This window comes from Oncorhynchus masou, chromosome 6 (assembly GCF_036934945.1).
Source record: "Oncorhynchus masou masou isolate Uvic2021 chromosome 6, UVic_Omas_1.1, whole genome shotgun sequence".
NCBI classification, from domain to species: Eukaryota; Metazoa; Chordata; class Actinopteri; order Salmoniformes; family Salmonidae; genus Oncorhynchus; species Oncorhynchus masou.
This window is the reverse complement of record NC_088217.1, coordinates 44,078,563-44,096,029: the sequence shown is the minus strand read 5'-3', so window position 1 is coordinate 44,096,029 and position 17,467 is coordinate 44,078,563. Positions and strand designations below refer to the sequence as shown.

The following is a 17,467-nucleotide window of genomic DNA, read 5'->3' as shown; positions in this document are numbered from 1 at the left end:
ATTCTTAGGGACCACTTTTGGCTTGTGAGTGCTACTTTCAGAACTACTGGCTCAAAAGTATACAAAAGTACTGGGGAATCACTCCAATGTCAAAAACCTTCTACCAATGATATCACAATAAGAGATCAAATTGCATATTCCACATGGAACTTTTTAATGTTTTCAAATTAGATTCTTTCACGGTGATTAAGCTCTTTTGATAGAATTCTGATCGGATTGCTCTGTTGTCTGCCTTGTTGACATCATTGATGAGAGAGAGAGAGAGAGAGAGAGAGAGAGAGAGAGAGAGAGAGAGAGAGAGAAAGAGAGGTTATAATAATGTCAGTTAGTCAGCTATGAAGGACATCTCTGGGTTATCATGATTATTAGTCATCAGATGTCAGAGGCTGTCGCATGGAACAAAAATCTCATTATGAAAAAAACTTGAATGTTCTCTTCAGATAGAACCCAGAGAGCACTTTATATTGCATGAATACACATGATTTGCATACACAAACACAGAGAGACTCACACACCAATGCTGATGTTTTTAACAAATCCCAGAATTATATCTGCATCAAACTGCAGGGAGCTCCATGATGTAATTGCATACATTAGGCAGATTTTGGTGACCTCCACGGAAGGTAATGGTTGCAAATGTGCTTTAATGTGGGTGGGTGGGGGTTGGGCAGATGGATTAATGACATTAATGTGCTCCTAGGCATGTATCTTAAAATACGTTGAGGCACATCTAAGGTTTATTAATCATTCTGTGATGAGATTAACCTCCCAGTGTCATTAGTGTAATCTGGGTAGACTTACTGGTGAGAAGCAGAGGAGTAGACTGAGAGTCATATCCAATGGAGTCATATTATGTGTCTCTCTACACCCACCCTGCTATAGCATGATCTTAAAAGTAGGGTAAATCTACAGGCTATGCCTAGTATGTAAAGCGCAAACATTACTCGAAGTCAAGTTTATAAAGTGTCAAGAAAAATTGTGAACCCTTTGGAATTACATGGATTTCTGCATAATTTGGTCATCAAAATTGATCTGATCTTAATCTATGTCACAACAATAGACAAACATTGTGTGCTTAAGCTAATAACACACAACTTATTGTATTTTTCTTGTCTATATTGAATACATAATTTAAACATTCACAGTTTAGGTTGAAAAAAGTATGTGAACCCCTAGGCTAATGACTTTTTCAAAAGCTAATTGGAGTCAGCTAACCTGGAGTCCAATCAATGAGACGAGATTGGAGATGTTGGTTAGAGCTGCCTTGCCCTATAAAAAACACACACAAATGAGTTTGCTATTCACAAGAAGCATTGCCTGATGTGAAACATGCCTAGAACAAAATAAATCTCAGAAGACCTACGATTAAGAATTGTTGACTTGCATAAAGCTGGAAAGGGTTACAAAAGTATCTCTTAAAGCCTTGATGTTCATCAGTCCACAGTAAAACAAATGATCTATAAATGGAGAAAGTTCAGCACTGTTTCTACTCTCCCTAGGAGTGGCCGTTCAGCAAAGATGACTGCAAGAGCACAGTGCAGAACTCTCAATGAGGTTAAGAAGAATCCTAGTGTCAGCTAAAGACTTACAGAAATCTCTGGAACATGCTACCATCTTTGTTGACGAGTTTACGATATGTAAAACACTAAACAAGAATGGTGTTCATGTGAGGACAACACGGAAGATGCCACTCCTGTCCAAAAAAAACATTGCTGAATGTCTGAGGTTGCAAAAGTGCACCTGGATATTCCACAGCGCTACTGGCAAAATATTCTGTGGACAGATGAAATACAGGTGAGTTGTTTTGAAGGAACACACAACACCATGTGTGGTGAAAAAAAGACAGCACACCTACATCAAAACCTCATCCCAACTGTAAAGTATGGTGAAGGGAGCGTCATGGTTTGGGGCTGCTTTGATACCTCAGGGCCTGGGCAGCTTGCTATCATCAACGGAAAAATGAATTCCCGTGTATATCAAGACATTTTGCAGGAGAATATAAGGCTATCTGTCCTCCAATTGAAGCTGAACAGAAGTTTGGTGAAGCAACAGGACAACGACTCAAAACACAGAAGGAAATCAACAACAGAATGGCTTCAACAGAAGAAAATACACCTTCTGCAGTGGCCTAGTTAGAGTCCTGACCACAACCCAATTGAGATGCTGCAGCATGACCTCAATAGAGCACGTCACACCAGACATCCCAAGAATATTGCTGATCTGAAACAGTTTTGTAAAGAGGAATGGTCCAAAATGATTGTGCAGATCTGATCCACAACTACAGAAAATGTTTGGTTGAGGTTATTGCTGCCAAAGGAGGGTCAACCAGTTATTAAATCTGAGGGTTCACATACTGTTCCCACCCTGTACTGTGACTGTATACATGGGGTGTTCAATAAAGACATGAAAACATATAATTGTTTGTGTGTTATTAGTTTAAGCAGACTGTGTTTGTCTATTGTTGTGATCAGATCAAATTTTATGACCAATTTATGCAGAAATCCAAGTATTTCATAAGGGTTTACATACTTTTTCTTTCCACTGTATATTCTTAATTCCATTCCTTTACTTAGATTTGTGTGTATTAGGTATTTATTGTGAAATTGTTAGATATTACTTAATAGATATTGCTGCACTGTCGGAACTAGAAGCACAAGCATTTTTTCTCCACCCGCAATAACATCTGCTAAACGTGCATGTGACCAATAACATTTGATTTGATTTGACATATGCTGAGCACTTGTTGGCTGCTTTTCCTTCACCCTGCGGTCCAACTCATCCCAAACCATCTCAATTGGGTTGAGGTCCGGTGATTGTAAAGGCCAGGTCATTTGATGCAGCACTCCATCACTCTCCTTCTTGGGCAAATAGCCCTTACACAGCTTGGAGGTGTGTTCTGGATCATTGTCCTGTTGAAAAACAAATGATTGTCCCACTAAGCGCAAATCAGATGGGATGGGGTATTGCTACAGAATGCTGTGGTAGACAAGCTGGTTAAGTGTGCCTTGAATTCTAAATAAATCACAGACAGTGCCACCAGCATAGCACCCCCACACCACCTCCTCCATGCTTCATAGTGGGAACCACATATGCGGAGATCATCCGTTCACCATGTCTGCATCTCACAAAGACGTGACGGTTGGCAAAAATCGCAAATTTGGACTCATCAGACAAAAGGACAGATTTCCACCAGTCTAATGTATATTGCTTGTGTTTCTTGGATCAAGCAAGTCTCTTCTTTGCAGCAATTTGACCATGAAGGCCTGATTCACACAAAATCCTCAGAACAGTTGATGTTGAGATGTGTCTGTTACTTGAACTCTGTGAAGAGGTAACTCTGGGTCTTCTTTTCCTTTGGCTATCCTCATGAGCCAGTTTCATCATAGCGCTTGATGGTTTTAGCGAGTGCACTCCAGTAAATTTTCCGCATTGACTGACCTTCATGTCTTAAAGTAATGCTGGACTGTTGTTTCTCTTTGCTTATTTGAGCTGTTCTTGCCATAATATGGACTTGGTCTTTTACCAAATGGGGCTATCTTCTGTATACCCCCCTACCTTGTCACATCACAACTAATTGGTTCAAACGCATTAAGAAGGAAAGAAATTCCACAAATTAGCTTTTCAGAAGGCACACCTGTTAATTGAAATGCATTCTTCATGCAGCTGGTTGAGAGAATGCCAAGTGTGTGCAAAGCTGTCAAGGCAAAAGGTGGCTACTTTGAAGAATCTTAAATATAAATTACATTTAGATTTGTTTAACAATTTTTTGGTAACTACATGATTCCATATGTGTTATTTCATAGTTTTCGGTGTCTTCACTATTATTCTACAATGTAGAAAATATTACAAATAAAGAAAAACTCTTGAATGAGTCAGCGTGTCCAAACTTTTGACTGGTGCTGTATATATATATATTTTTTTGTGGATTTTGGAAATTCTCCCAAGACCACATTTTCTTATCAGGTGAAACCATGTTGGGCCTTGAACCCTAGATTGGGAACCATTGGTGTAAATAGATAGCCCTACATCTAAAAATAACACCCAAGAGAAGAGTGATGTAAATATATGCCAAGGCAGCCCTGAATAATTGATTGTGCTACAGATTGCATCCAGGCCAATAAGGACAACTGACATTAATTGCCACTCTCAAGGACTATTTCTTCTTGAACAGAAATGTACTTCAGACAGGCTATTTTCCCATCCCCTCTGAGACTGTTAACTGGTTTTATGGGTAATTGCTAATCTTAAAGAGCTGTTCCTTCAGCAGTGTAATTATCAAGTAATTACCAATGAGTCACATTCACCTTCTTTGCCATTATTAAACCACCATCCATCCAACACGTGGGACCAAAGAAACGTAGTTACAAAAGAACCACAATTAGAAGTAAAACGTTACATAGAACATGTGAAAGAGAACGGCAAACAGGGTACTTGAAATACACTGCATGTGTGTTTTTTGTGTACTCGGCCTACCCTTATTCAATATGTTTGATCTTCCACGAGTTTCTCTCTGTCATTTCATAGTATATACTGCCACCTACTGGTATCATGGTGAATAATGGCTTCCCAAGGGGTTCCCGTCTCGATCTCGGTTTCCAAATCTCGGTCTTGGGCGCCGCCTCCACCCTTGGTGCACGTTTTAGTTTTACACAGATGAAAGGCCTACTATTGGTTTCTCAATACTGATGACCAGACTTTACATAACAGGTTAGGAGAACTAACGCAGTAGGTTTGAATAATTAAAGTAGCAGGTTAGGAGAATTAACGTTGAATGTAGGTTAAGGGTTAGGTTTAGCTCAAATGCTACAGTTGTCCCTGACGCAACTCGAACGTGCACGTTTTGGTCAGTACTCAATTTTCTAGCCGGTAGCCACAAACGTAGAAGCCATCAGCAGTGGTGGAAAAAGTACCCCCTTTTCATACTTTAGTAAAAGTAATGATACCTTTTAAAGAAAATTACTCGAAGAAAAAGTGAAAGTCACCCAGTAAAATACTACTTGAGTAATAGTCTAAACGTAGTTGGTTTTAAATGTACATAAATCAAAAGTAAAAGTATAAATCATTTAGAATTTCTTATATTAAGGTTTGGGTTTATGGTAGGGACGTCCCAAGGATCTCGGATTGCATTGTCCATACCACACCGGTGTCCGAGCAATGCATTGTGGGTAGCTATTTGCCTTCCTGTGCACGAAAATGGCGGATACTGACGAGCCGTAAGTAGCTGCAGAAGTAAACAAGCAAGACATAGCCGTTAACTGCCCGAACGATGCTTTCACATCCCATTAACTGGTTACCTGCTGAAAGCAGAGCATGAATGAACCTTCTTTTATTCTCTCTTTTTAGGGAGAAGAAAAGAAGGAGAGTAGTGGAGCTGACTGAGAAGTTAGTAATGAATTGCTAGAACTGGCAGCAGGTTTGAGAGGGTGAATAGAGAAGGGATTAAAAAGCTGTCTCGAATAACTCAGACGGCAGCGAAATCCAAATAAATATATAGCTACGCTAGCTAGTTCTAACTAGCCTACAGTAAATATTTCCTGTTGTTATTGGTCTATAATATAGTATCCCTACAAATGGCTGCTTTGTGAAACCGGTTCAATCATTGAATGGGCTCCCGAGTGGCCCAGCTATCTAAGGCACTGCATCTCAGTGCTCGAGGCGCTGAGACAGTTACTGTAGTGTAGGCTTGTTGGCTAGCTAGCTATCCACTTACTGGCTGTCAATAAGGTACTGTGCTTCTTCCATAGCATGGCACCCTAGGTGCAGCGATACACATTTAAACCATCACAGAATTATAAACAAAAAAACATATGAGACAATAAGATATGTCATAAGGTTGCTGCTAGGTAATCATGACTACTTTCTACATATGATTGTTTATAAAATAACAATGTGCTTCTCTGCTATTTGCATGTCTGCTATAAACATGTATGGCAGCTGTTTCTAATTGATAAAACATTTATTAGATCATGAAGTTTTATATTCCTCAAATGTCTCCCCACTGACATATTTAGCTGGACTCCTGTCCTGTGTTCTCTCCAGGATGGTGGTGGATGGAGGCAGCAGAGACGGGGGCGAATGGGACGGACGATGGAACCACATCAATACGTTTCTGGAAAGACCAGGACCTTTCACTCACCCTGACTTTGAACCGAGCACAGAGGTAATCATCACAGTGCATACTTAACGTTTGTAAATAAAACAAGGAACAGCACTGAATGGGTTGCAAATAATTTCATACTAAAAGCCATGGTTCATGTCATACCAGAGCTCAGTTGCACATCTGAATACTTTTGATTGTGCTGTGATGTCTTCCTTTATTACTGATTAACCTAACCCTAATGGAACTGTTGCTTATTTCCTTACAGTCGCTCCAGTTTTTGTTAGACACCTGCAAAATACTTGTTATTGGAGCAGGTGGCCTTGGATGTGAACTTCTCAAAGATCTGGTATGATTTCATCTCTTGAATGCACATGCTACTCTACAACATATTTTCCCTTTGCAATGAGTGGCAATGTGAGAGATAGACCTGCACACACTGTTCTGCTACTAACCGTCAGTTTGCGTATCATATCTTTCATGGAAATGTTGAATAGCCTATTTCTTGAGGAGAAAGATACCCAGTGTAGTCTTACTTAAGTAGTTTAATTAGGACACTTATAACAACATTGGTTCTGATAGATATTCACTCTGTCGTTTTCCCATCTTTTGGGGATGCTGTGGACCAGGCCTTGTCAGGTTTTCGTCACATACACGTTGTTGACATGGATACCATTGACGTTTCCAACCTCAACAGACAGTTCCTCTTTAGGTCAGATCATTTGCCTTTCACTTTTTTCTACTCATCCCTTGTCATTATTGGTGTTGTTGATTTTGTACATACAATGCATTCGGAAAGTATTCAGACCACTTGACTTTTTCCACATTTTGTTACGTTACAGCATTATTCTAAAATCGTTATTTTTTAAATATCTCATCAATCTACACACAATACCCCTTAATGACAAAGCGAAAACAGGTTTTTAGAAATGTTTTAAAAACGGGAAATACCCTATTTACATGAGTATTCAGACCCTTTCCAATGAGACTCGAAATTGAACTCAGGTGCATCCTGTTTCCATTGATCATCCTTAAGATGTTTCTACAACTTGATTGGAGTCGACATGTGGTAAATTCAATTGATTGGACATGATTTGGTAAGGCAAACACCTGTCTATATAAGCAAAAACCAAGCCATGAGGTCAAAGGAATTGTCTGTAGTGCTCAAAGGCAGGATTGTGTCAAGGCACAGATCTGGGGAAGGGTACCAAAACATTTCTGCAGCATTGAAGGTCCCCAAGAACACAGTGGCCTCTATCATTCTTAAATGGAATAAGTTTGGAACCACCAAGACTCTTCCTAAAGCTGGCTGCCTGGCTAAACTGAGCAATCGGGGGAGAAGGGCCTTGGTCAGGGATGTGACCTAGAACCTGATGGTAACTCTGAAAGAGCTCCTTTGTGGGAATGGGAGAACCCTTCAGGAGGGCAACCATCTCTGCAGCACTCAATCAGTCCAGATGGAAGCTACTCCTCAGTAAAATGGCACATGACAACCCGCTTGGAGTTTTCCAAAAGGCACCTAAAGGACTCTCAGACCATGAGAAACAACATTGGTACACAAATGGGTCTAATGAAACCAAGATTGAACTCTTTGGCCTGAATGCCAAGCGTCATGTCTGGAGGAAACCTGGCACCAGCAGGTTTGGAAGCATGGTGGTGGTAGCAGCATCATGCTGTGGGGTTGTTTTTCAGCGGCAGGGACTAGGAGACTTGTCAAGATCGAGGGAAAGATGAACGGAGCAAAGTACAGAGAGATCCTTGATGAAGACCTGCTCCAGAGTGTTCAGGACCTCAGGCTGGAGTGATGGTTCACCTTCCTACAGGACAATGACGCTAAGCACACAGCCAAGACAACGCAGGAGTGGCTTCGGGACAAGTCTCTGAATGTCCTTGAGTGGCCCAGCCAGAGCCCGGACTTGAACCTGATTAAACATCTCTTGAGAGACCTGAAAATAGCTGTGCAGCAACACTCCCCATCCAACCTGACAGCACTTGAGAGGATCTGCAGAGAAGAATGGGAGAAACTCCCGAAATACAGGTATGACAAGCTTTTAGCATCATAACCAAGAAGACTCGAGAGGCTGTAATCGCTGCCTAAGGTGCGTCAACAAAGTACTAAGGGTCTGAATACTTATGTAAATTATATATTTCCGTTTTTATTTTTAATACATTTGCAAACATTTCTAAAAACCTGTTTTTGCTTTGTCATTGTGGGGTATTATGTGTAGATTGATGAGGGGAAAAAACAATTTAATCAATTTTAGAATAAGGCTGTAACGTAACAAAATGTGGAAAAAGTCAAGGGGTCTGAATACTTTTCGAAATGCACTGTACTTTTTCTAATGGATGGTATATGTATCCCTGAAGGCTAAAGGATGTGGGTCGGCCAAAGGCAGAAATTGCAGCGGATTTTATCAATGGACGCATTCCAGGATGCAACGTGGTCCCGTATCCTTTGGAGATGAAGTAAAATGGATGATTTGGGAGTTGATTTATAATAATAATAATAATATATAATACATTATTATTATAGCCCAGGTTAATAAATAAAAATGTAATTGTCACATACATCCGGATAGGTGTTGTTTTACAGGATCAGCCATAGTACTGCACCCCTGGAGCAAATTAGGTTTAAGTGCCTTGCTCAAGGGCACATTGACAGATTTTTCACCTTTTCGGCTCGGGTATTCAAATCAGGACGCTTTCGGTTACTGGCTCAACACTGTAACCGCTAGGCTACCTGCTTCCCTAATCTACTGATATCCTTATAAAATTGCACAGCCATTTCAAGAAAATACAAGACTTTGATGAGTCGTTTTATAGACGTAAGTCCTGGGATTCGTCTATCCTCGTCCTCTTTCAGATTACTCATTATAGGAAGTATCAAATTAGCTGTATGTTTTGTTTCATTTTAAATAATTACAGCTTTGTCTCCCTCACACAGAATTCCACATAATAGTTTGTGGACTCGACTCCATAATCGCCAGGAGATGGATGAATGGCATGTTGGTATGTTATCACAAGATGTATTCTAAGTTAAATATAGATCAAGTGGAATGCAATCTAGTGCTCACTTGTTCGAGTACCCTTATGTCCTGCACAGATTTCCATGATCAATCTATAAAAAGCCAGTCCATTAGATATAAAAAAAAACTGATTGTTAAACAGAGATCAGTTGGTCTGCCTTTTTCACAATTTACCCTGTGTGATTTTCCATTCCTCTCTAGCTGTCTCTGCTGGTTTATGAAGACGGGGTGCTGGACCCCAGCTCCATCATCCCGCTGATTGACGGGGGGACAGAGGGCTTCAAGGGAAACGCTCGGGTCATCTTTCCTGGCATGACTGCCTGCATCGACTGCACCCTGGAGCTCTACCCACCACAGGTGTGCAAGCTTTTGTTTTACGTCCAGATGTATCAGGATGGCTATTCTTTTTATTCCGGGATCTAATGTGTTGCTTCCTCTAAATATGTTTATTTTCTCAGATTAACTTCCCCATGTGTACGATAGCCTCCATGCCCCGGTTACCAGAACATTGTGTTGAGTATGTCCGCATGCTGCTGTGGCCTAAAGAGAAACCCTTCGGAGGTATGTACCCAATCAGCTTGTTAACATGCTTATTTGACCAGGTATTACTGTGCCTTCGTTTTCTCACAGTTTATTTTTTGATTCAAATATGTTAATGCTCCATAAGGAGTGACAGATTTATTTCAATAGTAGTACCAGCCATAGGTACAGTGGCAAGAAAAAGTATGTGAACCCTTTGGAAGTCACAACAATAGACAAATACAGTCTTAAACTAATAACACACAAACAATTACACGTTTTCATATCTTTATTGAACACAACGTGTAAACATTCATAGTGCAGGTTGGAAAAAGTATGTGAACCCTCGTATTTAATAACTGGTTGACACTCCTTTGGCAGCAGTAACCTCAACCAAACGTTTTCTGTAATTGCGTATCAGACCTGCGCAACGGTCAGGAGGAATTTTGGACCCTTCCTCTTTACAAAACTGTTTCAGTTCAGCAATATTCTTAGGATGTCGCGGTTATGCCACAACATCTCAATCGGGTTGTGGTCAGGACTCTGACTGGGCCATTCCAGAAGGTGTATTTTCTTCTGTTGAAGCCATTCTATTGTTGATTTACTTCTGTGTTTTGGGTTGTTGTCCTGTTGAATCACCCAACCTCTGTTGAGCTTCAATTGGCGGACAGATATATAAAAATATATATATATTTAACCTTTATTTAACTAGGCAAGTCAGTTAAGAACAGTGTAACAGTATAGCTTCCGTCCCTCTCGGCTCGAACCAGCAACACGACGACAACAGCCACCACATCGAAGCAGCGTTACCCATGCAGAGCAAGGGAAACAACCACCCCAAGGCTCAGAGCGTGTGAAGTTTGAAACACTATTAGCAAGCGCTAACTAGCCAGCCATTTCACTTTGGTCACACCAGCCTCATCTCGGGAGTTGATAGGTTTGAAGTCATAAACAGCGCAATGCTTGACACACAACGAGGAGCTGCTGGCAAAACGCACGAAAGTGCTGTTTGAATGAATGTTTACGCGCCTGCTTCTGCCTACCACCGCTCAGTCAGATACTTAGATACTTGTATGCTTGGATGCTCAGTCAGATTATATGCAACACAGGAGACGCTAGATAATATCTAGTAATATCATCGACCATGTGTAGTTAACTAGTGATTATGATTGATTGTTTTTTTATAAGATAAGTTTAATGCTAGCTAGCAACTTACCTTGGCTTACTGCATTTGCGTAACAGGCAGTCAGTCTCCTTGTGGAGTGCAACGAGAGAGAGGCAGGTCGTTATTGCGTTGGACTAATTGGACTAGACTGCAAGAACTGGATCCCCCGAACTGACAAGGTGAAAATCTGTCTTTCTGCGCCTGAACGAGGCAGTTAACCCACTGTTCCTAGGCCGTCGTTGAAAATAAGAATGTGTTCTTAACTGACTTGCCTAGTTAAATAAAGATTAAATAAAGGTGTAAAAAAAAAAAAAAACGCAAATCGCCGCCCAGAAATACCGATTTCCGATTGTTATGAAAACTTGAAATCGGCCCTAATTAATCGGCCAATCTGATTAATCAGTCGACCTCTAACAGAGATGTTAGCATGTTCCAAAGATTTCTGTAAGCCTTTAGCTGACACTCTAGGATTCTTCTTAACCTCATTGAGTTCTGTGTTGTGCTCTTTCAGTCATCTTTGCAGGACGGCCACTCCTAGGGAGAGTAGCAACAGTGCTGAACTTTCTCCATTTATAGACAATTTGTCCTACCATGGATTGATGAACATCAAGGCTTTCATAGATTCTTTTGTAACCCTTAACCCAATTCTTAATCTTAGGTCTTCTGAGATCTCTTTTGTTCGAGGCATGGTTCACATCAGGCAATGCTTCATGTGAATAACAACCTCACATTTTGTGAGTGTTTTTTATATTGCAGGGCAGCTCTAACCAACATCTCCAATCTCTTCTCATTGATTGGACTCCAGGTTATCGGATTCCTGGCTCCAATTAGCTTTTGGAGAAGTCATTAGCCTAGGGGTTCACATACGTTTTCCAACCTACACTCTGAATGTTTAAATGATGTATTCAATATAGACAAAAAAATACAATAATTTGTGTGTTATTAGTTTAAGCACACAATGTTTGTCGATTGCTGTGACTTAGAGGAAGATCAGATCACATTTTGATGACCAATTTATGTAGAAATCCATGTAATTCCAAAGGGTTCACATACTTTTTTTTTGCAACTGTATATGAAGATCCCTTAACATTTCTAACCTGATTGTGTGTTGTATTGTCAGATGGTGTGGGGCTGGACGCAGATGACCCGGAGCACATCCAGTGGGTGTACCAGAAGTCTCAGGAGCGGGCAGCAGAGTTCAGCATCACAGGAGTCACCTACAGACTCACCCAGGGTGAGAACACACATTCTGCAATACTGAATTGTGCTCCTATTCTTGGACCTCCTTAAGGATCTGACTAGGGTTGTATACCGGGAAACGGGTTACTGAGATTTCATGCTTAAACCCACTCCATATCTTTCTCTTAATCAATTCCATTCAAATTGCATTCAAAATAGATCATCCTGTTCAAGATGGTTATATATCTCTCAATGTCCGAGCCTACCTCTTTCAGGTAATAAAGTCAATAGAGTATTAGCTGTATATTTAGCTAAGGAATGATGGGTTATGCATGAGCTTCAAACTTATAGCCTTTGTCTCTTGCGCAATACTCACCTGTGCTCCCCTGGCCTCTCCTTTAAAAAACACCCCTTAGCTCTTGGTGTCCCACGAAAAGCTTAATTGGTGGAGGGGGGGCATTTCTTATACTAATAGCTTTTTCAAAGACTTGAACATGTAATGCTAAATAAAGCATCCAATTGAACGCACAGGGAGTTTGAATCAAGAGAGAACGCATGATGGCGGTAGGCTATAACATGTTTGTTTTTTTACTCAGACCTGTACACCCATATCCACTCAATCTTCATGAAGAGAAGTGAAAGACGTCTGCATCTTATTTTAGTCCTATATTATTCAAGCATTCCATTACAAAGATTAAGATAAGGAAAACAGAACGTTTCATTTCAGAAAGAAAACGCTGCGTAGAAATATGCTCATCCATTTATTCAGCAATGAATAACTCATGTGTTGGCGATATAGGCTCTGCTCCTTCAGGGTAACTCACTGCCCAAGTAAAGCAGCCATATAAAATATAGCCTACGAGCAGTGAGTGCGGTAAGCTATACCAATCCCCCTAACAGGAACAGGGAACCTAACAGGTGGAGGCTGGGGTGGGAGCAAGAATACTGCACAAACTTATGTATGTTTCACAAGCTCAGAAGCAATGCATTGTAGCAGCAGAGGATCAGAGTGAAGCTGGGATCAATTGAGAACCCGTAGCGGCGCCGATGCATAATTGGACGGCCTATAACTCAGAGCTATCCCCCAGTGCTGACGAAGGAAAAAGAACCGTGATGAGTTCCAGTATCTTGTCATTGGTTGCCAGCATCAATGTTGAACAGAGGTTCACCAGGTGCTGCCCGTGCTCAGCATGCAGGCAGCACAACATGAGAGGACAAAGCAGTGTTAGTTCTGATGATGACGACAATGTTCCACATATGAGACGCCGTAATGCAAACAGAACTTAAGAGATCATGCAAGATTGAAGGGAAGGAACATTTAGTGTAATCATACTGAAGTACCCCTAATGCCATCATATGGCCCGCCACTGGAACAGCATAATGTAAACCCAACACCGTTGCCTTAATGTGAACTCAAACTTGTGCTACTGAGAGAGAGGAGCGATACTGATATGCATGTTTGTTGCCTCTCCGTAGGCCATGAAGAGTAGGCAGGCAGATGGATTCTTGAGCAGACTGCATGCTGAAAGGTCCTAACTCTCAATATGAACTGAACCCCTGCTATTGGAACATAAGGCACATTTGCCCTCTTGAAATTGGAATACAAAAGGCATACGTGGTTATATAACAGAAGACATTGCACAGATCGAAGACCATACAGTAGACGATACTGATATGCATGTTTGTTGCCTCTCCGTAGGCCATGAAGAGTAGGCAGACAGATGGATTCTTGAGCAGACTGCATGCTGAAAGGTCCGAACTGAGCACAGCTCAGCCATGACATACAGTACCATTACATAGCATAACATACAGTATTACTAACAAACCCCCAAAACCACAACTAACATTGGCGACGTACCCACCTTTTCTAAATAGCCTAAAGTCCTACTGAAATTGTTCAGCAGTAGTTGATGCATCTGCAGCATGCACAGTGAGACTGACCTGATAATCAAAACCTAGACCTACAAATAGTCTACTTGAGCTGAAAGCTAATGTCTAACGGTATATTCTGGTAAGTCAAAATAGAGGAATAAATGACCTAATAACAAGAGAAATAGATTACTAGATAATAAGCCTGTATATTCAGTGCATTCGGAAAGTATTCAAACCCCTTGACTTTTTCCACATTTTGTTACGCTACAGCCTTTTTCTAAAATACCTTAATTTATTTCCCCCCCTCAATCTACACACAATACCCCATAATGACAAAGCAAAAACAAAAACAATCTTTATTCAGTACTTTGTTGAAGCAGTTTTGGCAGCGAATACAGCCTCGAGTCTTCTTGGGTGTGACGCTAAAAGCTTGGCACACCTGTATTTGGGGACTTTCTCCCATTCTTCTCTGCAGATCATCTCAAGGGCTGTCAGGTTGGATTAGGAGCGTCGCTGCACAGCTATTTTCAGGTCTCCAGAGATGTTTGATCGGGTTCAAGTCCGGGCTCTGTCTGGGCCTCTTAAGGACATTCAGAGTCTTGTCCTGAGGCCACTCCTATGTTGTATTGACTGTGTGCTTAGTGTTGTTGTCCTTTTGGAAGGTGAACCTTTGCCCCAGTCTGAGGTCCTGAGCGCTCTGGAACAGGTTTTCATCAAGGATCTCTCTGTACTTTGCTCTGTTCATCTTTACCTCAATCCTGACTAGTCTCCCTGTCCCTGCTGCTGAAAAACATCCCCACAGCATGATGCTGACACCACCATGCTTCACCGTAGGGATGGTGCCAGGTTTCCTCCAGATGTGATGCTTGGCATTCAGACCAAAGAGTTCCATCTTGGTTTCATCAGACCAGAGAATCTTGTTTCTCATGGTCTGAGAGTCCTTTAGGAGCCTTTTGGCAGACTCCAAGTGGGCTGTCATGTGTCTTTTACTGAGAAGTGGCTTCTGTCTGGCCACTCTACCAAAAGGCCTGATTGGTAGAGTGCTGTATAGATGGTTATCCTTCTGGAAGGTTCTCCCATCTCCACAGAGAAACTCTGGTCCCGTACCCCTTCATAGTCCCATACCCCTTCAAACATTCAACCTCCAGCTGCGTACCCCTTCTAAGCACCAGGGTCAGCGCACTCTCAAATGTTGTTTTTTGCCATCGTTGTAAGCCTGCCACACACACACACTATATGATACATTTGTTAAACATAAGAATGAGTGTGAGTTTTTGTCAGAACAGTGACAAAGAGCTCTTATAGGACCAATATATATTTAGATTTGTTTACCATTTCATGGTTTTGATGTTTTCACTGTTATTCTACAATGTAGAAAATAGTAAATACATTAAGAAAAACCCTTGAATGAGTAGGTGTTCTAAAAATGTTGACCGGTAGTATTGTCACAGTGAATGTTTTCTTTTTGTTCACGTGCGACAGGTGTTGTAAAGAGGATCATCCCGGCTGTGGCGTCCACAAATGCAGTCATTGCTGGTAAATGAGTACACACTAAAGGAAATGTCAACGTTTTTATTTGGCTAGTTTTATTTGTGCATAAAGGGTTTTACGAGCTAGATTAAACATTAGGCAGCATTGTGATAGGACTTTTTGTATTTACTATTAGTAAATAGAAATGTCTTTAGCTAATAACTTTTTGACCCCATTTTAGCTGCTTGTGCCACGGAGGTCTTCAAAATAGCATCAAGGTGAGTTTTCAATTGCTGATTTACTACTAAACCAGTCCATAAGTACATGGACGTGCATATGCATTTCACAACATCTTCATGACTTTCCGCTTTGTCTGCAGTGCCTACATTCCTCTGAACAACTACATGGTGTTCAATGACGTTGATGGTCTGTATACCTATACGTTTGAGGCAGAGCGAAAGGTGGGTTTTCTGTGTACTGGGATTTCTGTGTACAGCTCTCAGGTTAACAGTGGTATGATGAAAGGTAACTGGTAAAACATTTTTGTCTAATACCTCTATATTTGTTTGAAATGTCAGGAGAACTGTTCATCCTGCAGCCAAGTCCCCCAGGACCTGCACTTCTCTCCCTCAGCCAAGCTCCAGGAGGTGCTCGATTACCTGACTGAAAACGCTTCTCTGTAAGTTCACCTGCCACGTAGGTGTTATGTTTCCTGAATTCTGTGACCCCCAATGTGATATTATACAGTAGTTTGGACTGCGTCTTGGTCATAATGACACTCACAACTGTACATTTTTCAGACAAATGAAATCTCCAGCCATCACTGCGACATTGGAAGGAAAAAATAAAACATTGTATTTGCAGGTGAATTTTCACATTTTGATATGCAATATGTAAAGTTTTTTGTTCTGATCATGGTGGAAAGAATAGTCTTGAGCAGGCATACAAGTAGTTGGCTGGCTATTGACTCATATTTTGTTTTGACAGACTGTCGCGTCAATTGAACAGAGGACACGCCCCAATCTGAGCAAGTCACTGAAAGGTGAGGTCCCTAATTGTAATATATGCCATGTAGGTTTGATACAGGTTTAATAGTGTTTCATATTGATGACATTATGCTTACCCAGCCTACATTACTGTCTATAGTGTGAGCTTCTAGTCCTCTTTGTGGTTGGACTCATTCTTGTAATTAACATTTTTCCCCCAGAGCTGGGTCTGTTAGATGGTCAGGAGCTGGCCGTAGCTGATGTCACCACTCCCCAGACTCTGCTCTTCAAACTCAGCTTTACCTCTTAGCACCAGCATGTTCTCCCCAACATCAAACACCACACGTCTTTGTTATTACTTTTCTAACAGAGTACCGGGTATTTGAAACGGCAAATAAACTAGAAGTTTTACAGTGTATTTAAGTGAATATGTAAATAAATGTAATTCATATCCAGTTCTCTGACATACTTGTAGACTCAAGTCTATGAATGCATTTGGTTGTGGAAAGCCAAACTACTCCCCTGTCATATTTGATCATATCTGCAACTGTTTGTGATGCATTTGCGTTATATGCACTGAAACCTCTCAAGCTCTCTTACACTGGAGAAAAAAACAGTACCATATTTAAATTGATTTCTATTACAGTTTCTTGTGAGTTCAATTTAGTTTTATTTCGTTGCAGTAACTCCTTCATGGGGTTTTGCACACCCAGACACAACCGGGAATAAATGTTTTCCTGTACAATACATGTCTTCTGTGTTAGTTATGACTGAGACTTCAGGCTGAGTGGGCAAATTGTTTTCCTTGTTGTATATCCATTATGTTATTGTGCAAATATTGTAGTGTTAATGAATGTGCTGACTCTGCAATTTACACAGAACATTTTTTGTTAACATCCAAATGATGTCTGTACCCAGTAATAATTATACTTCCAAGTTGTTTAATTGGTGCATTCACAGTTTTAAGCTTTAATGTGAAGAAGGTACTACTCCAATAAATATACATGTATTTTCTGGTCCTCCCAGTCTCAAAGCAACTCTAAGGTCAACTCCAGAAGCTCAAGCGTGTCATCTGTCAAGAGACAAGAGGCTGCGGCGGAAGTTGCTGCTAACCAAGCAGCTTTATAAGTAATGGTTAAGCAAGAACGCCAAC

At 40.9% G+C, this 17,467-nt stretch overlaps 1 protein-coding gene across 2 annotated transcripts; it reads left to right on the top strand.

Annotated features, from left to right (window-relative positions):
- The first annotated feature begins 5,151 nt into the window (after positions 1–5,151).
- LOC135542086 (NEDD8-activating enzyme E1 catalytic subunit) lies at positions 5,152–17,059 on the top strand. 2 transcript variants are annotated; one of them, XM_064968736.1, is made up of 18 exons: positions 5,173–5,213; positions 5,344–5,382; positions 6,040–6,160; positions 6,366–6,446; positions 6,727–6,809; positions 8,465–8,545; positions 8,879–8,922; positions 9,042–9,106; positions 9,325–9,480; positions 9,582–9,684; positions 11,928–12,041; positions 15,341–15,394; positions 15,570–15,606; positions 15,708–15,789; positions 15,907–16,007; positions 16,129–16,192; positions 16,316–16,370; positions 16,536–17,059. In XM_064968736.1, exons 1-18 carry the CDS (start codon positions 5,194–5,196, stop codon positions 16,622–16,624), a joined length of 1,389 nt encoding a protein of 462 aa, XP_064824808.1. In that variant the 5' UTR covers positions 5,173–5,193; the 3' UTR covers positions 16,625–17,059. The 2 variants fall into 2 exon arrangements, with proteins under 2 accessions (XP_064824809.1, XP_064824808.1); XM_064968737.1 differs by lacking the exon at positions 5,344–5,382 and having other exon boundaries at positions 5,152–5,213.
- Positions 17,060–17,467: the final 408 nt, after the last annotated feature.